The sequence below is a fragment of the Thalassophryne amazonica genome, chromosome 23 (assembly GCF_902500255.1).
Source record: "Thalassophryne amazonica chromosome 23, fThaAma1.1, whole genome shotgun sequence".
NCBI lineage: Eukaryota > Metazoa > Chordata > Actinopteri > Batrachoidiformes > Batrachoididae > Thalassophryne > Thalassophryne amazonica.
Window position 1 is genome coordinate 24,579,598 of NC_047125.1, and position 26,707 is coordinate 24,606,304.

Below are 26,707 nucleotides of genomic sequence, written 5' to 3' on the forward strand. Positions count from 1 at the left end.
GCGAAGAAGAAGGAGAAGGAGAAGCAGGCGGCAGCGGCGAAAAATAAAAACAAAAAAAGTAGCGAAATGGTGTAAAAAATAAAAAGCGGAGCAGCTCAGAGCCAAAGCAGGAGGGGCGGACGAAGACGGATTACTGTTGTCACTGTAATTACCGGTGAAGTCTGTGAAGTTTGATGCTGTCCTCACGGAGCTTTGAGCCAGTAACGGACTTTTTGGTCGGCTGAACCATGCAGAGGCTGCTGGTCCTCCTGAATTTGGTGTTGACTTTTCAAACCGGTAAGTCATTTTTTTTATATATAAAAACGGTTGTTTAATTTTATTAGAACAAAAAAAAAAAAAAGCGCGAGCGTATCGGCGGATCACCTTGTGCGCGCGCGCCAGCACCGCAGCAGGACCACCAACAGCTTGCAGTGGCGCGTGCGGTCGGTGTACACGCTTTGAATTACCTTAAAAAACAAACAAACAAACTATTCTTATGATTATTGTGATGTTTTTTTTTTGGTTTTTTTTTTTTTTTGAGGAGGGGGCGGGGGACGTCACATCGTCCTCGCGCCGGGCCGCCTGGCAGCTTTGGCGACGTGACGGGAATGACAGTGATTGAAGCAGTCTGCCACGACGAGCTCGTGCAAAGACGAGGCTGTGTGTAAATCTCTGTAGCTGTCACCCTCTTTTGTTGCTGCTGCAGCAGCAGCAGCAGCAGCACCTGTGGGGCAGCAGGTAGGCTTATGGTAATTACAGCTGTAGCGCTGTTGCTAGGAGACGGGAGGCAGGAGGCAGGAGATGCTTGGAATCTCTTACCTGTTTGATCCAGGCGTATCTGTTCCCCCCACCACCACCCTCCCCTCCACCCAGCTTCCCTCTTTTCATTGTCTCCCTCTCGGCTGACCGGGAGCGTGCACGGCTTGCTCGCCAACTGACCGGCCACTTCATCATAGGTAGGGAGGGGGCGTGTTCACTGAAGGTATGGGGAAAGGGATGATGTCACCGTGTCTGCTCAGCATCCACCCAGGCTGCATTGTTACAGAGTCTGGAGACTTTTCTCCCATTTCCTCGACAGATCTGGCAACAATTGCATCCTCCCTTCCACCTTGGTGCACCGTGCAGTTAACACCACGAGTACAGTAACACACACAGGCGTGCACACCATTATGCATGTGTGAAGCTGCGCCATGTGCCCTATTGTCTGTTGCTGCACTATTTACAGTAGTTTAATCTGTTAATACGCCATGTCAGACTCAAAGGTTTTCTCGAAAACAAGATTAGCAGCTGGCAGTGAGATCTGTATCGCAGACATGAGCGATACTAAAGAAAAATTTTTTAACGTTTGGTTGGATTTTTCTCAAATGCTTACTTCATCATTACATGAGTAAAACATTATTTCATAGCCTGCAATTTTCAAGTAATTACTGACTAGCGCTAATGAGCCGGTGGTTATTAGTCAAGTGGTTAATTGAAGCCTTGGTGCACCAGAACATTCAGCTGTTTGGATTGAGAAGCTGCACATTGCAGGAGTCATCTTTTAAACATGTGTCGTTTTGTATCGGGGAAAAAGTAAATGGTGGCGTGTTATTGGTCATCCACAAAGCGGTACTTGAAGGGATTTATATAGAACATACAAGCTGTCTCAATTATAGCTCATTTGGTCGCATGGATTGTCCCTTAACCAAAGGGATGATGAGTTTAAAGCCCATGTTGCAGGTGATTGCAGAAGCAGTCTTCAACAATAAGGATTTTGTCCCACTTGTGTGATTTGTACTTGTCCTATGGGCAAGTGGAACAAAATGCTCAAGGTTGAACCCTGCTTCTACAGTCACCCATAATGTGGGATTAAACCCATCAACCCTTTGGTTAACAATCAGCCGTCCAAATATCTAATTAATTGAAATAATAAAATTCTCAGTTACTGTATTTTCTGGATTATACATTGTTTGTGTGTATTTTTATTTACTAGTTTGGTAGATCCTGCGACTTAAACTCTGCTGTGACAGTGACTTACACTGGAAAATGCAGTAATATGGAGGTTAAAAACCTACGGGTCCGCGGTTGATGGTGTCGGTCATTCTACCTACCTAGCTACTTATCTATTTAGGGTGCAACAAAAAATTTGAAATTGAAAACCTGCATTGTTTTACATGTACTGAACCATGAGCTCTGCACCCCATTTTTTAAGAAGAAGAAGAAGAAGAAGAAGCACAAGAAAAACAACAACAAAAAACATCAGATCAGAATTGATTATGAATTACATTGTTATGGGGACACATTTGTTTTTAATGTGATTAGGAAAGAGTCCTTCGTCAATCAATCAATCAATCAATCAATTTTTTTATATAGCGCCAAATCACAACAAACAGTTGCCCCAAGGCGCTTTATATTGTAAGGCAAGGCCATACAATAATTATGTAAAACCCCAACGGTCAAAACGACCCCCTGTGAGCAAGCACTTGGCTACAGTGGGAAGACACTGAAGACACTGAATCCCAAAATTGCCTAACCTCGGTGTAGATTTCCTCCACCCAAGTGTGTGTGTGTGTGTGGGGGACATTAGAAGTTATAACAATCTATCCCTTGAAGTGCTTCTAGGTGGATGGATTGGGCAGATTCCTAGCCAGTTTTTTGCAGTTGTGTAAATATTTGGGAAAGACAGTGTCCAGATGACCTGCTGCTTCCAAACACATCATTAATCCCAGCATTACTACATCTGGTAAATATTTCTTATTCAGACTTATTTTGATATGTCACTAATGTTTCCTGTAAGCAGACTGCACTCTCTGTCTTTTCTTAGGTTTCCCATCACCTGACCAATCACCTCATCACCCCCTGCATATAGCCAGTCAATATCCCACAGACCTCTGCCTGATTATCTGGTGCACTATATCCTGTACTCCGGTGATAGTATTATGTTGCTGTCATGCTAGGAATTGGCGACGCAGAATGTAGTTTGAAGTGAACTTGGCCTGATTATCAGTGCGGTAATCAGCATGCAGAATTTTCTAAACTCACAACTGTGAGGTTAATTATTTCACCATCTGAACACATTATTATAGATACATTATATTCTCTGAACCAAGACTGTTTCGAGCTAGCTACATGCTAAGCAGTCAAGTTAGCTGGCTTGGTGAACCATTATTTTTACTAACTAGCTACTGTAGCTAGGTTGTAACCCAAGTAATGAGTTACTTGGTTGATGGTAATGTCTTTGTTCTGTCCAGTCTTTTCTTAGAACTGACTTTGTTTGCTTGGATTACTCAGGTGACTATATATCGCCTCCTAGAGAAACTCTAGGCAAATTTGCTTGGTTAGTTTGCAGCTAAAGTGCAAGCTTGGTGCTCAGTTTTGTTGCTGGTAACATGTTGTGTTCAAAGCCCTCTATCTTAATTGCCTGATCTGTGCACATGCCCAAACACAAAACATCTTACGTAGGAGTGTCCTAATCTTGAAAGAGCTCATATATTTGTGATGTAAATGTGTGTCATTGAATATTCACACAGCAACCTGATATTAATTGCCAAACAAACAGCGGCATTAATGCAGTTGTTATGTTTCCTGCATTGATTGCAAACACGACCCTTTAATGTCTTAATGAATCCTGATGCTGGATTTCCAGCCCTGCACCTAAAGACTCAACAGGGGTCTGAAACGCTGACTCCCAACAAAGGTTCGAGTACAGGTGTAGCCTAACCGTTTGTCAGCTTGTGTCCTTTGTGTGGACCAAGGCCACGAGGCCATACTATACACTCCAGCTATGAATCACGCAGCGGAGTTGTGAATTACAGACTTCAGACGGATTCCTGTGTTGTGATAAGCAATGAAACTATCCAGACGCTGGGCGAGTCAGACTCATCCAAAAGGCTTTTACACCCAGTAAAAAGAACGTGTTTGCTTAGTCAGGGACGTGATTCCAAGACTATTAATGTGTCGGTAATGACTCAGAATAGTCTGTAATTGTTACAATAAAAAGGAGGAAAAAATGAAAGTCTCATAAACCATCCGTGGTGCTTATAAATCTGACTGGGAAAAAAATGCGGATTTGTAGCATTTTCACGCCCCCCGAATGATGTGTCACATTTTCTTGTAATGTATTTCAACTTTCGAAATCATTCATGAAATAGCACAGCTGTCAGTGTATTGCAGTTTAAAAACTTTTTTGGGGGGGTGGTCTAATTCCTCATTGTGAGGTGGGTATTTGCCCCCAAAACACACACAAATGTTTAGAGAGCAATCAGATACATTTAGTTACATGTATTGGGCCCTGTGACAGATTGGCATCCTGTCCAGGGTGTACCCTGCCTCACACCCTATGACTAATAGGGATAATAGGATAGGCTGCAGCCCCCCCATGACCCTTAATTGGAATAAGTGGGTATAGAAAATGAATAATATGTAATAGGAGACATTGCAATTTTCCTTTTTCGTTTCATTTCAGTTTTCATTTTTAAATGAACCGGAATGAAAGTTACTACCAAGGCCAATTCTTCTTTGAAACTACTTTAGCCATTTCCTAACTGGATTGCACTCATTTTATGATTATTAAGTGCAGCTTGTCATTGCAAACTTGATTAGACAACATAAAAAGCATTAAACTATTATTAAATTGCTGCTTATTAAAAGCGGATGATATCGCCGTGACTGTGAGCGCGCCCTTTTCTGTAGCCGCCGCAGCCATTTCCTAACTAGATTAGACTCGTTTTTGTGATTATTAAGTGCAGTTTGTATCACTGTTAAAGTGGTTAGACGGTAGGACACACACACAAAAAAAGAAGCTTCTAAAAGAATGCTTTGAGCTAATTAATTATTTGCATCGAGCTATAGCTTTACTAATACCACGTCACCCGAGAAAATAAAGGTTCTGGTTCATCACAGCTCTTGTATTGTGCAGCTGGTTAAATTGGCATGTTTTTTTTTTCAGGTGGCAGAGAGATTGGTTAAATATTTTGCTGGTGCCACGTCCTGTGATAAAGTGATGGAAAAAAGTGAATGACAGTGCATGTACTGTATAATCTTTATAGGAATTTAGCCTAGAGATAACCTAAAAGCAATGTAAACCAGTGTAAAATAATCAGATTATATTCCTTTAATTTTGTGGTACTGGGATTACATCACATTTTGTAGGCTCGAGGCAGACGGTTGGTCATGCCAGATTTCACTTTTTCTTCTGAGATTTTCAGTTGTACCTACCCAGTTGTCACCAAACCTGGTGTGTGTGTGTTAGGGATATTGACTCCAAGATGTCTGTTGGCTTTGAGGTCAAAAAGTAAGCGCAGTAACTTCTTTCCTAATTGCCTGATTGTCACTAAACATGGTATGTGTCCTCGGCACTGGAACCTCAAGAAGCTGGTTGATTTTTGGGGTTAAAAAGTCAAAAGGGCCAAATCACTGAATGGTACTTGGGTTAGTGCAGACTATGCATGCACCTGTTTAACTGGTGATTCCCAACTTCATTTGAATATAGTTTTTAAAGGACCTCTACGTTATTAATATACAGAGACACGAATCTCTTTGAAAGTGTTGTCCCACACGTATCAAGGCTAATGATCCGTTTTGGCAGCACTCATGTGACTCTTAGTGTACATCTGGAGTGACATATGTGGCAAAAAATGAGTGTGTTTTTTTATTTTGATTGCGTTGAATGAACATGTGAATTCAGGTCAGGGTTTTTAATGGATGTGAACGTTGCCTGTATATCTAAAAGCATCTCTAATTGGCATCAGCCACTGAAGCCAGCTGCAAAGCTCAATCTGGGAATGGAGCCCATGATGTTATGATGTACATCCACGCCTTTTGTTCCTCACTGGGTTCAATTCAATCAACAAAATTCTGTGTCCTGAAGGGCGTTTGTCAACCTGTGACATGTTGATTGCCTTTCTCAGTTCTTATGCTTGTTTAAAGGCACTTCTCCACAATTTGCAGTGAGTAAAGAATACCTGTAGAGGATAAAGACCTCATGAAGGTTCCCCATAAAGGTTCTCCTTGAATTGTTCCTCATGCTTATTACAGAAGAGAAACATTTTTCCACAGCAACTTTAATGCATCATCAACCGGCAACTGATGTTCAGATTGTCGCCTGTTTGTTCATCTTACAGTTATGCATTGCCGCTGGAGGCAGCAGTACACACTGTACCTTTTAGTTTTTGTCATTTTCTGTCTTTATGACATCACGTATGGTGTATGATATACCAGTAACCTAAATTTAAAAACTACTCTACTTTTTTTTTCTTTTTGTTTTTTTCTTCTTTTTTGCCTTTAATTTTTAAAAGCTGACATTTTTCTTTCCATTTTTTTTTTTTTGTTTTCTAATATTTCAAAAACTGACTTCGTGACATCACCAAGATACTTATGCACATTTGTGATGTAACAGTGACCCGTCGACCCAAGTTTAGAAGTTAGTCTCTTTTCTTTTTTCTTCAGCTTTCTTCTTCTTTTATGCTTTTAACTTTAAAAGCATGCATATCTTACTTTTCCTTTGATCTTTTTATGATATTTTGAAAACTGACTTTATGACATCACACACACACACAATGTTAAATCCCGATATCCAGTTCATCTGGGCACTTCTCCAACAATTTAAAAAATTTAGTTTACTATTTGAAATAAATAAATTTTATCCGAAGCTTTAATAATTCTTGTAAGCATCCACGACAATGTTTCTCAAGTGATGCCTGATGATTTCAAGGCCCCATAATCTGATTGTTTGACAGGCTGGGGGGGAGCTTGAGGTTATAAAAAGAGAGAGGAAAAAATAAATCAAAATAAAACCCCAAACCCTTGAAAAATGTTTCTGTGTACAGAGGACCCCGAGCGAAAGGAGCACTTTATCACACGGGACTGAATCTATTGGCTTTGTTTTTCCGAAAGTGCACAGCAGCATTCTGCTATAAGAACCAATTTGGAGTGATGGGGGAGCAGAGAGATGGGTGAAGCTGGACAAGAAGGAGATGGAGGAGGACAAAGGGAGGTAGACACGGCAGGTGGGTGAAGCCTTATTGAGAGTAATTAAAGTTTTTGTTTGTTTTAGAGATGTTGTGCTGGGGGGGGCATAGGGAGTTCGGTGGGGGGGCACGCGGGTGTGTGTGTGTGTGTGGGGGGGGGTGTTGTACTGTGGGCGGAGGTTGCTGGATGAAAAGAAAAGAGGGAGATGAGAGAGCGGGATGAGGGAGTTGTTGTCGGTAGGATAGAGAATGGGACCATTACTCAGGCCTGACTGCCCCCTCAGAGGGGACAGCGAAGCTGCACATTCAGACAGAATGTGACAGAGGCCGGTTCAAAGGCGACGTTTCAGGCTGGAATCGCAGCGATTGAACCCACATCCGAGGAGCTCTTCTGCTCCGTCCCTGCCGAGGTTAATGGGCATTAATCGTTGTTTATTTGGGTTTCTCTCCCAATGTCGCGAAAGTTAATTCTCTCTTTCTCTCCTCTCCTGGACTGCTTCTTTTCATTTTTCCAATCTGACTTTTTTTTTTCTTTTTCTCCTCCCCCCTACTTCTACTTCTACTTCTCTTTCCATGTACCCCCCCCCCCCCCCCCCGCCTTCCCTAATAACTTCCAGATGTGGTTCTTGCATTCCTTTGGTCGGTGGAGAGAGAAGGGAAGGGGAAGGGGGCGGCAGGGGGAGGGGGCCGAAGGAGAAGCACATGAATTAAAACAGGGAGCGCATGATGAGGACGAGGAGCGCGTGCGCTGCAGTGTCCATGCCAACACGAGCAAGCGTGTGCTGGAAAACATGCACACACAAGAGCTGATGTGCTGGCAGGAGGGAGATATTTTTTGGGGGGGCAGGGGGGCAGCGTGGTCAGTTCTGTAACCTCAGAAGTTTGGGGACATTCTCAATCTTTTCCCTCTTCCCCCTCTCCTCACCCCCCCACAGGAATGCGGCCGAAGCTGATGATGTCACTTTGGCTCTTTGCTTTCTTGCTATCTGCTGCTCAACAGGGACGAGAGAGAGAGAGAGAGTTCATCAAAACCATCAAACCAGTGTAGCACACACATTATTTTGCAAGAATTTTTTTCTTTGTGTTTATTGTCACTTTAAAAAAATAAAAAATACTACATGCCATTGTGTGTGCTAACAAGATGAGATGTGTCATAATCTGTGGGAAGATTCATGTTGATATTTGTTGTTGCTTTTTTTTCTTCTTCTTCTTTTTTTTAATTTTCAATTTTTTTCCCCTGCACCGGCCAACAGGCTCGGAGTCGGGACGGCAGACATAGAAGCGCACTTCGTTCGTTTGTCGTGTTACACGTCAACACTATAGTCATATGGTTAAAAGTGGTGAAATTTGTTCCACTCCCTTGGGGCAGTCCTGTCTTTCTTGTGTGCACCTCCCGTGCACAAACGCCACTAATGGGTCAAAGCCTGCACGTTTTCAGCCCTATGTCCGTTACATTCCTCGCATCAAGTTCTGTGCACCTTATGACGTCTTTCACATAGAGAGGTGATCCAGAGCTTATTTCAACCAGCTAATCATTTTGTCATTATGTGGTGTAAGTGATGTCATGATGATGTCACTAAAACGCCATGCCTTTAGATCCCTGATCTAGGATGGGATTTACTCGAGTTTATTACCGCGGTGCCCATTTTGATCTTGTACAGTTGGCACCACTGTAGAAGCCTCCCTTTTAAAAGTCACAGTGGGCCCATGCTGTGATGTGTCCTACGAGCTCTGTGTTTTTCCACCCTGGGAGGTCAGGCCGCTGGGATTTTATTGGATGGCATGTGGCAGATGACAATGCATGTTGCTGCGGTACATACCAATGAAGCGAGATTGCTCTGGATTGAATTAAGCCAGACCTTGGAGGAGGTGATTTATTGACGGGATGCTGGTGGATTCCATTGCTGTGCTGCTACAGTAAGGTCAGGCGGATTGTCGACGGCGGGTTGCAGGTAGTATGGAAGGTGTCACAATTAAGTTTTTAAACGTGGATCAGTTTTGGGAATGGGTTGTTGCCAAAAATCATGAGGAAACTATTAGCATGAATTATTGGTTATGATTTTTTTTTTTGCGCCAACTGCGTTCAGCCACTACGTACTGCAGAACAGCAGTGAGATATACGTGTATCCCCTTGTTCAAGCTGATCCAGAGGGTGGCCATTGTTAGTCGTGGTCACCATTGGTTACCACAGAGCTTTCTTTGTCACCCACTCTACCTTTCGGCTCACGAAGACGGGCGGATTAGCACAGGCAGGCCGACCTTTCAGCTCATCAGCACGTTCATGTAGCCATAATATGTTGTATGCACGGTGCATGAATTATCGTTTTACCCACTGCTGATCCTGGGGTTGCCATGGCCACCGTGTATATCATTGTGTCAGTGGTCCTCGCTGGCTGTAGCCATGGTAACGAGGTGTACTACAGAGGTTTGGTACAAATAATACTCTTCAGATGTGAAGCGCTCATATTAACTCAGCCCCGAAGATCGGCGGTTCTTTGGAGCTGGCACACGCACTACAACAAAAGGACCACCGTGCATGCGCTTGCATCAAAACACACAGATGAAGAGGCGCGGGGGGGGGGGGGGGGGGGGGGCGTAGTAGTGAAAGAAATCGGCATCCTGTTGTTTCTAAATAATATTGTTACCACAGCAACAATGTGGTAGTAAGGGGGGGGCGAATGAGGGAGAGCAAAACGCCGTGAGGTGGGAAGGTAGACGCCAGCTCCCCAAAGAAGGAGTGAGGTGGAGGGAAAAGATGAGTGGCGGTTTCTAAGTGGAAGGCGGATGGAGAAGAAGAAGAAGTGAATAAAAAAGGAGGGGGGCAAGATGACAAAAGGGGCAAAGAAAGAGAAGGGTTGGTGACTGCTTGTAAGGGGGGGGGGGGCAAGGTAAGATGACAGAGAAAGTGAGTGAGCAGGCAGACAATGCGGCAAACAAAGCACAGTCTCTCTCTCTCTCTTTTTGTGACTAGCTCTCTCGCCCTCTGTCCTAATCTCCCCTCTGCCCCGTCCCCACCTCCACGGGTCACCTTTGTGTTTGAGTGACACCGTGTCGGCCAGCTCAGTAGGTCGCCTCCTTTCACTCCTCTCTCTCTCTCTCTTTTTTACTCATGCTCTCTCTCTCTCTCTCTCTCTCTGGCGACGTGTCTCGCTCATTCTTGTTCATATAGTACCGTCACCATGGTGATGGGTTATTATGGCCACCCCTGCCAGGCGGCCATGTTGTTAAGAGAAGCCATTCACAGTTGGCAGAGTTCTCACAGCCTGATAAAGAGGCGATATGTACGTTGGATCAATGCACGCTGCAGAAAATTAAAATAAAAAAATTAACATTTACTGCTTCTAGTTTATGGAATATGAAGAGCTGCTGCTTTTCTTTCTTTTTGTTGTTGTATATTTATCAGCTTATATTTTTGGAGACGTCACTTTGGGCTGCGCAATGTTTGACGTTTTCATTTTCTACAGTTGATGCATCAGTCGGAGAAAATAATCAATTAGAAGATGAAGAAACTAATTGCTGTACGAGCATAATGCATCATATGAAGAGCTACAGGGTGGATTTTTTTGTTGTTGTTTAACCCCTTCCACTACCACACACACACACACAAAATTGAACAAAATTACTCTAAAAGTCAGTGTTTCACAATGCTCAAAACCCCATTTGAAGCAATTGCTTCAGAAAACTTGATTTATTAAATACTCAAAACAGTAACTGAAACAATTCTAAAAAGTTACTTAATATTTCAGAATTGTTTTTCAAAAACCTAAATGAAACTCACTTCACTTGCAAAATGCTTAAAACTGCAAATGAAATAGTTACAGTAAAAAGGGATTTTATGCATCAAAATGGTTAAAATGCTACATGAAGCAAATGATTGAGAAAGTTATTCACTTATGAAATGTTTAAAGCAGTAAATCAAGCAGTTTCTGGAAAAAGTGATTTTGTGTTTCAAAGTTTTTAAAACATTACTGAAGGAATTGCTTCATAAAATGATTCATTGATCAAAATACTCGAAACTGTAAATGAAACAAAATGCTTTAAAAGGCAATTTGACGTTCCATATCATTGAAAACACTAATTGAAACAGTTGCTTTAGTGAAAGATTCTTTTATTAAATGTTCAAAGCAGTAAATGAAATAATTACTTGAAAAATTGGTTTAGTGTTTCAAAATGTTCAAAAGATTAAATGAACCAGTTGCTGTAGAAAATGAGTCACTTTTGAAATCCTTGAAACAGTAAATTAAACAATTACTTTCAAATCCTAATTAATGTTTCAAAATGTTCAAAACACTAAATGAACCAATTGCTTCAGAAAACAAATCACTGTTTCTTATTGGTGAGCTTGAGTGGACACTGGGAAGACTCATGAAGGATGTTTCCTCAGACCTAATGTGAACAGAGATGGTAGTTGAAAGCTTCGACACTGTGCCGAACAAAAGCTTCTCAACACAAAGCAGAATGCATCTTGTGAGAAGCTTGTGTCAGTCACTACGATGGTTTCGGAGTCATACTTGCACCTTCAGCTATTTTCTCCAGTCATGTGACATTCCGTGAAAATGTCCATTGTGAGTCTCCCAAGTCTGAAGATGCTCAAAAGCCTGCTTGAGGAAACAAGTCACTGTTTCAAAATGTCTGAACGACATAGAAACAATTGCTTCATGGAAAGGATTATCCTTCTCAAAATGCTCCAGTCACAAAGTGAAGCAGTTAAGAAAACAGTGTTTCCAAACGCTGCTTTACGTGTCAGAAACATATTTGTGATAGTGACCTCTAGAGGACATTGAGACCCCTCCCCTGTTCCAAAATTGCGTACGTACATACTGCGCATCAGTGTACGAATAGAGTATTTATGCATAACAAGATTTGTCACAGAAAACCTTGGGCGGCGCCAGGGGGAGCTAGGCGGCACTATAGCTCCACCTGGATTAGTTATAGCACCCCAAGAAAATAATTCCTCATTTATTATTTGAATTTAATTTCATACCATGTTTTTAAGGCCTTGTCTAAACTAAAACTGAACGTCTCCTGTACAATCTTTTTCTTTGTCATTTTCAAAAATTGTTCCATTCAAGAAGTATCTCTATTCTCACAGATCCAGTGAAACCGCTTGAAAATGCTGTAGTACATATGCCAGGCCTGTATGTAGCGCTTTAACCCTTCTACAAAAAATGGAGAAGAAGACGTGGGGCTAATCAATGTAGCAACGGATGCTAGAATTTTATAAAACAGTACACAGATTAAATAAAGTCTTTTAATCTGACCTTTTGCCAAGATTCATCATCACAGCTGAAAACCGTTCTCCACAACACCCTTGTATTGGAAGATGACGTCTGGAAATGCATTAATTCCTTATGATGGAAGTTACTTGTTAAGGGTTTTTTTAAAAGGGTTTTTAAAGAAGTCTGTCAGTGTCTGTCTGTTCTGGGTGAGTTTCTCAGCTGGAGGACGCCAGTGTCCCGACGAGATGGCTCATCTCACACTGGTGCTGTGTCCCACCACCACCAACAACAAGAAAAAAAAAAGCTAAATTACACAGTAAAATTACAGTGTTAACAACATGTTACAGATGCAGGGTGATGACATCATCCTTTCAGTTTTCCACAGTAAGACACTTCTGGCATTTCAGATTTATGTGATTAGACAAATATTCCACTCATAAAAGAAAATAAACATTCATCAGTAGAACTGATTGTTTTACACAAAATGACTGTAATGTGGCATTCAGTGATATCACATTCAGCAATGTTATGATAATAATACATTTCATTTAAGTGCTACAGGAAGAAAATAAAACCAAGGATAAACAAGATAATTAAAAACAGAAAATCTTAAGGTTAAAAACAGTCAGCAGAATAGAGTAAAACCAAAATAAAATAATAGAATAAAAAGACTAAGATGCAGCAGATTCAAATTATTGAGACCTGTGATAGGCCTGTCTAAACAGGTATGTCTCAAGCCTTTTTTAAAAGCTCCCACAGTTTGTGGAGCCCTCAGATGGTCAGGGAGGGAGTTCCAAATATGAAGGACAGCTGAACAGAAGGCCCTGCCTCCCATGGTGTGACGTTTGGTGCGAGGGGGACGGAGAAGATTAGTGTTGTCTGCACGGAGGGAACGGGAGGATGTGTGTGGAGTGAGGAGATCTTTGAGGTATGTGGGGGCATTGCCATGGATGCATTGGTGGGTGATGAGAGCAATCTTAAAATGGATTCTGTAGGTGATGGGAAGCCAGTGAAGGTTATGGAAAATAGGTGTAATGTGCACATGTATACATACTCTCATCAGAATTCTAGTTGCACTGTTTTGAATGTATTGGAGCATTTTGACGTTTTTTGCCAGAGATCCCAAAGAGCAGGGAGTGACAGTATTCAAGCCTTGAAGAGAGAAAGGCATGGATGAGTTTTTCAGCATCAATGATGATGTCGTAGTGTAGTGAGTGTAGTTTCAAATTGCTGAAATAGTTTGGTTTTTGCTGCTCAAATATCCATGAGTGGAACTGGAAAGAAGCGAAGTCTGTCTCGCCTAAAGAACAACCCGAGGAACAGCTTTAGTCAAGGACATACTAGTGACCCTGTGTCACTCCTGGCAGTTAACCCTCAGCTGCTTTTAACTACAACAACAGGCACATTGTGCTGTTATGAGGACATCAACAGTAGGTGAAAGATTTTCTCTCTGCCTGCCATTGGCATTTTTTTCCTAAGGCTACAGGCTACATAGGTCTGTGGATATTTGTATTGAACAGTAGCCTAGGTTTTTGTGTTATTTTGTTCATTCTGTATGTCATTAGTGTAGGGATGCACCAATCCACAATTTTTCCACTTCCGATCCGATCCCGATACCCTTAATTTGAATATCTGCCGATACCGATACTTTTCCGATCCGATACCAGAGTTCTGTTTGCTTTAATATTATTATTATTATTATTATTATTATTATTGTTGATTTTATGTGAGGAATTTCTTAAAAAGGAGACCTTAAAGTTGAGCTGCAGTTTGCCAGAAGGGTAAGATGAAAGCCTAGATTTGATGTTTTGGTGAAAGAATTGAGTACTTTTATTTTTTGTAGACTTTATAGCCTTATTTTTATAAACTTTGTCCCTGTCTTCCTCTCTCTTGGCCTCTGTCTCACTTGCTTTGTCTCTCTCCCTACGTCTCTCTCTCTCTCCTTTTCTTTTTCGCTGTTATCATGCTGTGCAAACATCAGACTTTTTTGAAACACGAAGCCTTTCAACTGTAAAATAAATTTATCATCACTGATGCTCATGCACAGGATTTTAATGGAGACTTTTTCCCTTTCAGCAGACAGAATCTCTGTTCATCTTTTCCTCCTCAGCTGCACGCTGAGCTGGCTTTTCATAGCGTTTTACAGTTTTGGGACAGTGAAGCGGCTAACTTTTTAGAACACATTTTCAGCAACAATTCAGTTAATTTTTCAGAAAATCCATGCTTGACGAACAGACAATTTGAACCCAACAGCCGGGCAGAAATTTGCTGCTAACTGCAGCTAGAATGCTTAAAAAAAAAAACCCTCCCCTCCTCCCGCTCGACAGTAAACAAGCAGAGAGCAAACAGCAGCAGTTGAGAGGATGCACAGTGGCTCTTCTCCGGTATCAGAAAATGGCGCGGGTTGGATCGGTATTTTCCGATACATGAATTACGTTGGTATCGGGTTCCAATACCGATCTGGGATTGGATCGGTTCCATCCCTACATTAGTGACTGTCGCAGATCAGAATGTGGCTATGTGTACGCATGCCCGTGAATGTGGCAGAGGTGTAGCAGAGATCTGTCGTGACACACAAGCCCATAGCACCCTCATAAAAATGCCAAGCTCACCCATAGCACCTGCAGAAAAAAATCTCTGGAGCCGCCACTGCAGAAAACACTGATACATGCGCTGACATACGCCTCGCCGCATACATCAGACTGACGGCGGCTGAGTTTATACCGTGCGACTCCCTTGGCTGCAACTTTGTCCCGAAACAGTGATGTCATCCTCCTTGATCACACTTCACCGCTCTGTCTGTGGCGCTCGCCGACTCTTTGTTCTCTCTTTGCTGCATCTCATTGTCAAGGCTTTTCCCCCCGACCGTAACGCCAGCACGCCGGCCGCACACACCACAGCGATATGAAATTGGACAGATAACAGAATCAATTTGCAGTGGATTGACTGTCATTGAATCGTGGGGGGCGGGGTTGCAAAAAGAAATAAAGAGAGGTCGTTCCAGCTATTAATCAAATAGGTGGAGGGAGGATGAGGTCATACAACCCCCCCCCACACACACAAAAAAAAACAAATCGGTGTACTCAGCACGAGGGAGGGTTTCATCAGGCTCACGGATGCACACACCTGTGTACTCTCATAGAGAAAACTTTTTTTGGGGGGGGGGGGGGCATTTAGGAAAGACGTCAGCTGTTGCTATGGTGATGCAAGTCTGTGATCCAGCTGAGGCGTGGGATTGGCTGGAAATGAGCAAGGGAGAGAAAAGCAGGGAGGACTTTGTTAGAGGAGTGCAGGGAGCCAGCAGGGTGGGGGGGGGAGCAACACACAGATAATTACATTGACGCACCACAATCTATACAAGCGGCCTTTTAGGTTTGATTCTATCAGACCGAGTGCCTGCATGCAGTCAAACCTTTCCTCATTCAGGCTCTGCGTTGCATCATTTCTGACCTCCCCCCCCCGCCCCCGCCCCCTCCAACTCAACCCACTTTACTGTCTTTGACATTCACCACCTAACAGCAGGGGAGTGCAGCCACATTGAAAAAAAGCACAAGGAGTGTGAACAGCGCCCAAAAATAGCTCATCTTGGTGTCTCTCGTACCCTTTCAGTAATTTTCTGTAACAAACCGACAGCTCATTACCTCGCCATTAAAACGGCATCGCAAGGTGAGAGGCGAGAGGCGCTCTCGGCACCGGCGGTTCGCCCCGCGCCGTGTGCGGGCGTGCCACCGGTGAGTCACCTAGCTAGGTGGTGGCGTGCTCGCCTTTGGCTTTGTGTCTGCTTTGACAAACCGAGGTTGGTGTCATGGCGTCTGCGAGGGCCTGTTGTCCTCAAAATCAGATTAATCCAAATCCCTTTCCAAACTTTGGCTAAGGCTGGACTTAATCCTAGACTAAACCCAGAGCCCTTCTCAATGGGGGACGGAGACGCTCTGCTGGCTTGACGGTTTAGTTCACTTGGTGGTGTAATCCATGTTCAGGAAACTGCCTCTGTGTGTCGATTATATGTTTGGGGTTTAGGGCGCCTGTGTTTGTGTGTGTGTCGACAGGAAATGGTAAGCCTATGCGGTGAAGGTTAGGTCATCTGGGCCGCTTGTTTTTGTTTGATGTCCACACATGTGTGGTCACGGTTTCACACATTTGTTTGTGTGTGTGAGAGAGAGAGGCGCTGTGGTCTTTGTGTGGACAGGGTGCTCAGAGTCTCCCAGTGGTATCCTGGGGATCAGTGACTCAAAGAAATCGGGACACACTCTAAATTTGTCGCTGCAGCATAACCCACATAATGAAAGAACACAAGCGTCCGTTCTTGCATTCACACTCTCCTGTCTTGCCTTCGCACTCACTACTACGTTTCCGTCTTGTGTTGGCAAGTGTTAACCGGGCAAAAAGGAAATCAGAAGGCGGAGAGCACATGCTTAAATGAGTCAGTGTTTTCAGTCCTCTGCCTTGCCTGGGTATTTTCTGCAGATTGTGTAGTCTCCACTCAGGAGTGTTCATTTTGGATTATGTTTGCGGTTTACGGAGGCAGTTGAGGGAATTCCTCCGGCAAGCATATCTGAGGTGGTAGAGGAAAGGATTTGCTTGCCTTTAGGCTACTGTCGAGGTTGCAGGGTAGTTTAAACCCAGCTGAACTCTCTTACACCCATTATAAGCCTTTTCATGCTTTCGGAGATGATACAGATTCGAGGTATACCTTCCAGTACTTGGGGTAAAGGCCATGCTGAAATACTTTTACCATCTCATCACTGTGCTTCTTAGAATGGATTCAGAACAGATCTTACCCTTTATATGCTGTCACTCCAGATGTCTTAATTCGAAGAGATCACACAATTTAATAGCCCTTTTTATGTTGTATGCCTTGCAAACAAAAGTCTATCCATTAGTCTTGTCAGTGCAACTCCTGTTGTACACTCTTTGGTGGATTTCAATGAAACTTCACACAATCATAGCACACAATGTGAAGATGTGCAAGAAGGAAAATAATTATGGTCTGACATCTTCAAGGGGAGATAATTTGGATTGTTATGTTTAATTTAGTTATCATGCTGTATAATATTGACACCATGAGTGACTCTCCTCCTAAACTGCAGCACCCCAAAAGAAGATGCGTGACCTCTATAAGGGGAGACAATTGGACGTTGTTGTTGTAAATACGTCATATTTGTCAATTACATGTACAGCGGTTGACCGGTTTGTTAATTGAGATGTTTCATGACACAATATTTACTACCAACGATATATAAAATAATTGCAAACAACTAGTATGGCAGAGTGGAGGTATTTGCAAGCACTGCTGAGCAACTTTACAAATTTTTGAATTTTAATATTTTTTGAAGTTGTACATAAGCATTAAAAAACCTGAATGTGGCAGACAGACGTTAGACACTGAAAATTTAAAATGCAACTGAAATGAGGTGACAACCTTGGAAGCAAAAGAAATAAAAACATTCCAGGGAAAGCACATTACCTCACAGACTGTAGTAAATGATAGCTTTGTAGTTTTCACACTCACACACAGGAAAGTGAACACATTGTCTCTTGCTTTCATATTATGACGATGTTTTAGTATGACAAAGACAAACAGCATTTTTCTAACGTTAGCCTTTTTTAACTGTAGCCAGTTAGCTCCATCTGCTTTGCAGCCTTTTCAGATGCTACACCATTAGCTTATTTTTATTTATTCATTCATTTTCTCTACTCATTTATTCAAATTAAGCATCACAGGAATTCTTGAGCCTACGTATCCCAGCAGTTATTGGGCGAGAGGCGGAGTACACCCTGGACAGGACACCAGTCTAGGGCAGGGCCACAAAAAGGCAAACACATTCACAGTCGATTTAAAATTTTCAGTTCACCTAACCCACGCGCCAACACAGGGACAACATGCAAACTCCACGTAGAAAGGACCAGGTGGGAAGCAATCCCAGGACCGCCTTGCTGTGAGGCAACAGTGCTAACCGCTAAGCCACCAAGTGTATTTTTGGCTTTTCAAAAATATTACAGTACTTTCCTTTCCTTATACAGTGTTTTGCCTCTAACTTTTTAGATGGATATTTTTTTTGGTGCTTAATAGCATGGATGGAAATGTCATTTCAGTGTTTTGGGGGCCGGGGCTACAATACAAGAAATAACTGTCAAGATGCACTCAAAACTGTCCTTTTATTAAATGTAGAAAGCTGTTACTATTTTTCTACATATTGAAGAGCACCTGGGCCTGTTGTCATAAGTGTGCAACAATGCTAGCTAGAAAGAGAAAAATAATTGCTTCACTGGCTCCACAGTGACATCTGGTAAATTAAATCACGTGAGGGAACACATGGTCATATGTTTTAAATGCAGTATATTATGCATTCATTACATGGACTAATTTATTCTTCATGTCAATAACTTGACATAAACATCTAAAAAAAATCTAAAAACAAAAAATACATTATTAATAGATTTGTGATTATACTTTTTGGAGATGTTGGCTTGTGAAAAACAGATATTTTGTTGTTGTTTGGTTGCTGCTTTTGTTTGTTACACTTTTGGAATGTGGTTAATTTTGGTGTTCCACAGGGAGCAAATTAAGGGCCCCTGTTATCTTTTCCTTTTCTTTCTGTTGACTCATTGAGGATTGTGTGCCACAAATCTCCATCTCCACTGTGTATCTCCTTCCCTCCCTTTATCTTTGGAATATTAATGCTCTGCACTGTCAGAAGCCATTGTGATGATTGGTGCAGAAATCTTTATGCACGACTGCGTTCTTTCGTATTATCAGGCATATTGTACCTCTGCACATCTGACATGATCGGGGAAGAGTGCACGGGCGCGTACCAAATGGGGAAACGTAAGCGATAGGGTCACATCATGAGGGTCAGGATGTGAAGTGGGAAGCAAAGGCGCGTTTGGCAGTCGGGGTCCTTGAGTAAAATGAGTTTCAGCGCATCGGCAAAAGAAAAGGGTGATAAAAAAGTGACATTTCCACAGCAGGAGATGAACAAGAGGGAGCGAGTGGGGAGGAAAGTGAGAAAAGAGGGGTGGAAAAGGTAGAGTTGGAATAGGATATGAAAAAGAACGAGAGAAAGTGCCAGAGGGCTGATATTTAATGTGATAAATGAGTTGTGACAGCCCGCCTCTAGTCCTCTTCCAACCAGCGAGCGAGAGGAACACAGAAATAGAAAGCATTATGGGTAAGAGGACATTCAAAGCATTATAGATGTGTACAGAAAGTGGGCGCCGCGTCCGCATCCACTAGTGGACATCCACAGATGCCATTATAGATGGACAAAGCTAACGAGGCGAGCGGTGATGCATGCATACGTTGGGAGGGAAAGGCCGGTGGTGACACAAAGCATTTTGGGTAAAGGATGTGCAGAATAATGGAGAGAGAAGGATCGAGGAAATGGGGGAGGAGGAGGAGGAGGAGGAGGGTGCAGAATGAAGCATCGGGTTAATGAGCTACTACATGAGAGGCTTGGAAATAAAAAACAATACACAGTGATGCAAATCCTCCATAGCGATTACATCCATTGTTTGGCTGACATCCAATTACTGCTTGTCATCATATACCATGGAAGAAAAGAGGAGGGTTCCCCACTCGTCCTTTGACTTTTCTTGCATCGGACAGGCGGCCGGTGGACCGTCACAGCGGCCCGCCGACTGTCGGGAGAGATTCTCGTAGACAATGACAGCCACTGTAGTTTTGGTTGGGGAGTGGAAGCTTGGGTGATGACTCACAGGCAGGAATGAGTTGAGGGGGAAAAAACGAGAAGAAGGGAAGGAGGGAGGGTGAGGGCGAGTTTGAGGAGCTAGAAGAGGTGAGAGACCCGATGGATAGAAGTTGTCTGTGTGATCGCCAGACTTTCCTCTCCTGAATCAGCTTTAATCGTCTCCCTCTCTCTTTTTTTTTTTTTTGTCCGTCTAACTCTTTTTTTGACGCCCCCTTTTTTCCGCTCTGATGAAGCCGATGGCCGCAAGCAGTTAAATCCAATTAAATGCTGCAATTGTGGTGTTCCATTGCATCTGGGGGGAAATGGAGTTTTTAATCAATTAACAAAAAAACAAAAACCCACAGATGCAGTAACGTTTTATCTTTTCTCCTCCTCCAGTTCATTTCACTTCTCCATGTCTCTGTCTCTCGTCCTCCAGGGTGGACAGCGAGGTTCTCTCAGGAGCCGGCAGACCAGTCGGTGGTTCGGGGCCAGAGGGTGATCCTGTCTTGTGTTGTCTTCAACTACTCTGGCATTGTTCAGTGGACCAAAGATGGCCTGGCTCTGGGCATCGGAGAAGACCTCCGGGGTGAGACACTCACTCTGCCTCCTTCAGGCGCCTCCGCTGTGTGTCCAAAGTGAAATGAATCAATCAGGACGTAGTACGCCGGTGCTTCTGCTTCATATTTAAAGAGACAAAATCTGACATTTGATGACCTGCTACAAGTGTTTGTCACCACTCTGGTGTCTTGCCGTTACGGACGTAATGTCGTCTGTCTGTGTCCGTGTGTCTGGATGCATTTTTGTGAACACAGTTCATCAAGAGCATTACATGGCAGACACTTGATACTTACACCATCAGTATATGCTGTAGAATAAATGAATTCAGTAGATTTCAGGGCTGCTTATTTTTGCACATTAATTTTTGCACATTAACAATATATAGATTTTGCTCTTATAATGTCAGGTGTAGTAATTGTGCGTGCAGTGCACAGCATCTCTGAAGCCTTGTGCATTATCCAGTATTGTGACCGTCAGATTTGGCTGAATTCAGTGCTTCTTGGAGAATTCAGCCCAATCGGTGCCTGTCCTTCACGTCAGGAGGTGGAATTTGTGAGTCACATCAAGGAGTTGATGGAAGCACATGGTGGAGGAAATAAACCGACTGCAGCATAAGTGACGTCCAAACAACTATCTGATTCATCTTCAGTAACACAGAGCTGATTATTTGATTCATGCTTTCTTAGCTAACTTTTTATTGAAGCTGCAAAAGAGCTGATTGAACATAAGGTGATAGGGAGTGAAAGAAAGCAGCGATTGGTTTCTGTGCGCCATCTCCAAACTTAAATCAGCTGAGGTAACATTGCAAAACGGCGCACAAACTTTCAGTGCATAATCTAAATGCACAGTAGGGTGCAGGGCACAAAAGGGTTGTCTTTCATCAGAGTGTCACCTGTCATCTCTTTTAATAGACGGGTGCACCAGCAAGTGGCACATTGCTGTTTAGAAGGTAATCTTTGTGAGGAGGAAAAGGTTTTCTGTGCTCAAAAGCACCAAAATATGCAATAGGCAGCTGTGGTCAGTCATCCACCACCATGCACCTGATTTGGAGTTGTCCTCAATTTAAACTCTTCCAAATAATTTTATTTGTATAGCGTCAAAACACAAAATACATCATTTCAAGCCACTTATATACAGAGAACAATATACATATAGAATATACAGAGAGCCAACATTCCCTGAAAAGTGAGCATAAGATGACAGTGATAAGGAGAACACAGGAAAAAACCTCAAGCAGAACCAGATTCTGTTGGGATGCATCTGCGATGACGCATCTAGTAGCACACAGTTAAAATAAGTATTCATCTATAAAGCAAGAAACGTCTGTGTGTGTGTATGTGGCTCGCATATCTCTCTGACTATTTGTCAGCTCGACCTTTCGGATATGGCTTGCACACTGCACGATGATGTGCATCCTTTATTATGAAAATTTTGGGGATTCATTTTCAAAACCTTTTATTTGACATTAAACCTTTGTTTTGATATTGTACCATTAGTACTTCCAAGATGGCGCCCTGTGTGGCGTCTCTGTTCTGCAAAACCCCCATTTGTATCCAGATTTCTGTCAAAATTTGTTTCCATGTTCTGTTTATTTCATCATATAAAACCTCTAACTTAAAAAAAATACATTTTATGGCTTTATTTTGACACAAAACGCACTCCTCTCAAAACGTGACAGTGTGGATAAAAACAAGCGTACCCCTCTCTTCTTCTATGCCGTTTAATGGCAGCCGGCATCCTTATTGTTGCATTGCTGCCACCTTCTGCATCAGTCCGGTATAGCAGTACTAAATCTTCTCGATAGTCCAGTTTCTTTCATGTATTTAAAAAGCCAACACTTCCCTCTCTCACTTGACCTTATGGCTAAAATACTTCCTACAGAAACTTCTTTCAGGCCTTAAAATTGATTTCTTACAGTTTTTACTCTTTAATAGATAAACCGTTCAAAAATGATGAGATATAGTTTGTAAAATAATATATTTTGAGGGAAAATTAAAGGACTGTGCTGAATATTGCACAGGTATATTCACTGGTTATGAATTTTATTATTCATATTACAACCGGTGGCATTTTGAAACGCTGCATTCTGGTGATGGCATCTCACAACACTTTATTTAGAATTCAATTGCATTATTATAGGGTATTGATTTGGTGATGGTCTCTTTTAATTAACTTTTTAGCTTCCAATTTTCTATAGGAATATAAACTTCCTATGGGCACTGCACTAGTTTTATCAATGCCCCAATATTTATGGGCCTAACAATAAAATATGGACTGTCTCACTGAGGTCCTTTTCCAGAAACTCAAAGCATAATGTGAATGTAATTAAGCAAATGACAATTAGAGCTCCAAAAATGCACATCGGGATGAAGAATTGTCCAAAGAGAACCTGAACGAAACATTTATCTACATCTATTTTCATGACATATTTGTTTATCATTCCTCGCTCCCCCCCAACAAAACCCCCCACACAAAGTGCAACAATAACAAAGAATAACCAACGAAACATCTGATTTCATATTCTTCATGACGAGATTTTGCTTCTTTATTAATTTGTCCCGACCAAATGATTAATGGGGAAATAATGATGATGACTCATAAACGTGACAGTGAGCAGCATGTTATTGTATCATAAGTGGAGTTTCTGTCTGTGGTGCCTCATCTGTGAGGGGAAAAAAGGGTTTTGGTCCTAAATATTTTAGTGAGAGTTACACTGAGCCTGCAGAGTCGTTTTGCCTGAAAGATGTCAAACATTTGAGAGAAAAATCACCTTTACATTCATGCATTCAGCAGATGCTTTTATCCAAAGCAGCTTGTATTCTGTGCAGAAGCAGTTTGGGCTTCAGACACACTTTGATGTATGAACAGATGAAAAACCCCAATAGTTAATGGACCACGAGCCCGCTGTGTGTTTGCAGTTCTCAACTTAAAAACAAAGTGGTGAATAATGTGGCAAACTTGTTTCTTGCAAATCAAATATTATAAATAATTTTGAATAATTAAAAACATTTGACACTACAGGAGCATATTTAATTGTTTCATTTCAACTCCTTTATGGTTGAGTACTGAGGTAAAATTCCCCCCAAAACATTTCAGTGTCCAAATACTTGTGGAGCTGACTATAATAATAATAATAATAATAATAATAATAATGGCCATATCCGCTGTATTTTCTGTGTGTGGTTTGCAGCTGCCTGCGTTACATTTTACACACTGACACCCTTCAGCTGGGCGGAGGAGAATGACATCATCACCTCTGTTCCATAAATAGCAGGTGACAGTGATTGACTCACATCTGATTTTTGTTGAGAATCAAAATCAGTAAATCAGCAAACGAGCATGTCCGTTGGGTAAATCTCCTGCTCCGCCCCTCTGTGGCCACCACAACAGCTTGTTTGACTTTGACACAACTTGAGGGAATAATGGGTCTGACGGTCGTGTGGCAGCTTCGTCAGATTGGCCCTGATTAGCCCAACGGGGGCAATTACTGTGAAAAACATGTGGCACTTCAGCCTTTATGACATCATTATGTTTGGTGTGGCTGTGCTGGCTTTGTGTATTCTGTTGATGCCTTCAGTCAACTCTCATTTTTTGTGCTTCTATGCTGTTCCTTTCCTTTCCTTTCCTTTCCTTTCCTTTCCATCATTCCATCCTCCTCCTCCTCAGCTCCCTTCTCTCTTTTTCGTCCCTCTGCTGTACTCAGCCCTCATTTTAACTCCATCTTCTCTCTCTCACTCTCTTTCTCTCCTGCCTGTCATCCCTCCTTCCTCTTCGGCTCTTTCTCCTTCGTTTTCGAGACAACGATTTTAAATGGAAACATGAATGAACACTGGTGCACACATACACCGCCTCCTTCTCACTCTGGACATTTCACATGCAAATGGATGTATATACAAGTCACACACACACACAGACACAGAAACAAGGACACACAAGGTTATGGTGTTGCAAACATGCGTTGTGCACGGCGGTGGACTGGAGCTGATTTGAGTTCTCCAAAACATCTCTGTCATAATGCATTCATCTTTCCCCCTGCTGGGGATAGAGAGCGTGCACTCCACCTAATGGCGAGAATGTACAGCATCAACACAGCTGTGCTGTGTGGCAGATGGGGGAAGGGAAAGGGGGGATTTGAGAGGACTCATTTGTTGCATGAGGGTTGGCACTGTGAAACGGTTGTGAATGTGTGTATTTAGTTGTTTGACATCATGCACATGCGGCTCTATGACATCATGCAGCTTTTCATCACAGTGAAAGCAAAAAATTTGGTTTGTTTCCCCGTGTTGGACAAAAACCCTTAGTTTTTTTCGAATCAGCACAACTCCAATCTGGACCAGATGGGTGTTTGGTTAAAAATGGGTTCTTGATGCATGCGTGCTTTTTGTAGTTTGCATTTGCAGGTTCATAAAATATACTAATTGCTGTTACCCAGAGCTCAATGCAATGCAAAGTATTTTGTCTTAACAAGATGACCAACATCCAAACACACTCACTCTCGACTGATTCGTTAACTTTTTTTCACTCGTACCTGCTGTCAACAGCTTTTTAAGGTAAACCCGCTTACTTTTCTTACTTTTCTACATAAATGAAGTTAGAATAAATTTACAGCAGCTGAATTCACACTTTGATCCACACCAACACAAAGTCACACTGTCAGATGTTTATGAAAATGCAGACTTTATTTCCTTATTTTGTTGTGTGTGTGTCTCAGCCTGGCCCAGGTACCGTGTGCTGCGTGTTCAGGAGTTGGGCCAGTATAACCTGGAGATTCTGTCCGCCGATCTGTCTGATGACTCGCTGTACGAGTGCCAGGCCCCGGATGCTGCCCTGAGATCCAGGAGGGCCAAACTCACCGTCCTCAGTATGTGTGTCCTCATTTACGTGCGTGCGCAAGTCAAGTCGAGATTGTGTGGTTTGCTAACATTCCCCCATACGGCCTCCAGTCCCGCCAGATGACCCGGTGATAGACGGCGGTCCGGAGGTGTTACTGACTGCACGAGAGTCCTACAACCTCAGCTGTGTGTCTCGAGGGGCCAAACCGCCTTCTACAATCGAGTGGCTCAAAGATGGCCTTCCTGTGGACGGGGCTGTCAGCATGACTGTAAGTTTACAACAACAATAACAAAACACACATAATGCAGTCGTAAGCCGTGTTTACAAATTTTGCACCAACATCTCTGTTCCCAGGAGGTGCTTCCGGACCGAAAGAGAGTCACACCCGTAGCTACCTGCCGATCCAACCGGTCGACACAGATACTGGGAGGAACTACAGTTGTATAGCCACCAATCTGGCAGCTCCCACCGGCAAAAGCACAACAGTCACTCTCAATGTGCACCGTAAGCAACACTGCTCCTTAAAGGAGTCCGATTATGCAAAATCTGTTATCTACATTAATAGCTGCACGTGAATGTGGTTTTATATTCAACATCCCAAAGTCTCACAGTTCTGTTCTGTGCATTTGGAAGTTATCCTGCTCTAAACAAACTTTATGCCAGAAACGGCTGGTTTGGACACCTGTTACATATGTCACAGAAGTCCATTTGTGTCACGCAAGCAACGTTTTCCCATTACATGGAAAATAAGTACTTTTTAAATAATTTTATCAAGTTTCAAGTCGCTAGGTATGCTTGCGTTATTCTATTTCAGGCCTAGAAGCACAGCCACTGCAGTTTGCACTAAAATGGCATCTAAGTTGCGGCATGCACTGGATGCAGTGAGGCGATTGTTTTATATGTGCGTTCTCTCTTTTCAGACCTGCCAACAGTGACCTTGTCTATTGAGCCTCGCTCCGTACACGAGGGGGACAGAGTCACCTTCACCTGCCAGGCTCCATGCCAACCCTCCTATTATGGGCTACAGGTTTGAAACTGGCCATTTTGTGCATGTGGAGTGATCGCTAACCGAGCCAGATGTTATAATTATAAATATCATTTATGTTCCAGTTTCCCATTTTTACAAACAGTGATTATTTCTTAAATTTCACTTGTGAGACTGTGTGGGTGTGTTTTTATATACACCCTATAGAAACCATTTAAAAACAAACAAAAAATACGCACATTTACAACTCAGACATTTTTGTAATTTTCTAATTTTGTAATGCTATTTCAGAATAAAGTCAAATATTTGATTTTATGTCTAGCCTCTATGTATGTCATATGCCAAACCAATGACCTTGACCCAGTGATTGACCTTTAACAAATCTGATCTTGACTGTACATTTGAAGAACTGACCTATATATGTGTATCAAGCTTGGAAGACATTGCAGGTGAAAATTAAAAATTGAAATACGGCCCCAGTGACCTTGACTT

At 42.5% G+C, this 26,707-nt stretch overlaps 1 protein-coding gene across 1 annotated transcript; it reads left to right on the forward strand.

The window, feature by feature from the left end:
- On the forward strand, positions 1 to 26,291 carry LOC117505415 (kin of IRRE-like protein 1). Its single transcript, XM_034165059.1, is given in 8 exon segments — positions 1 to 276; positions 20,276 to 20,425; positions 25,109 to 25,258; positions 25,341 to 25,498; positions 25,585 to 25,609; positions 25,612 to 25,734; positions 26,151 to 26,230; positions 26,232 to 26,291. Coding segments are annotated over 8 exon segments (795 nt in total). The 5' UTR covers positions 1 to 227.
- The last annotated feature ends 416 nt before the right edge of the window (positions 26,292 to 26,707 follow it).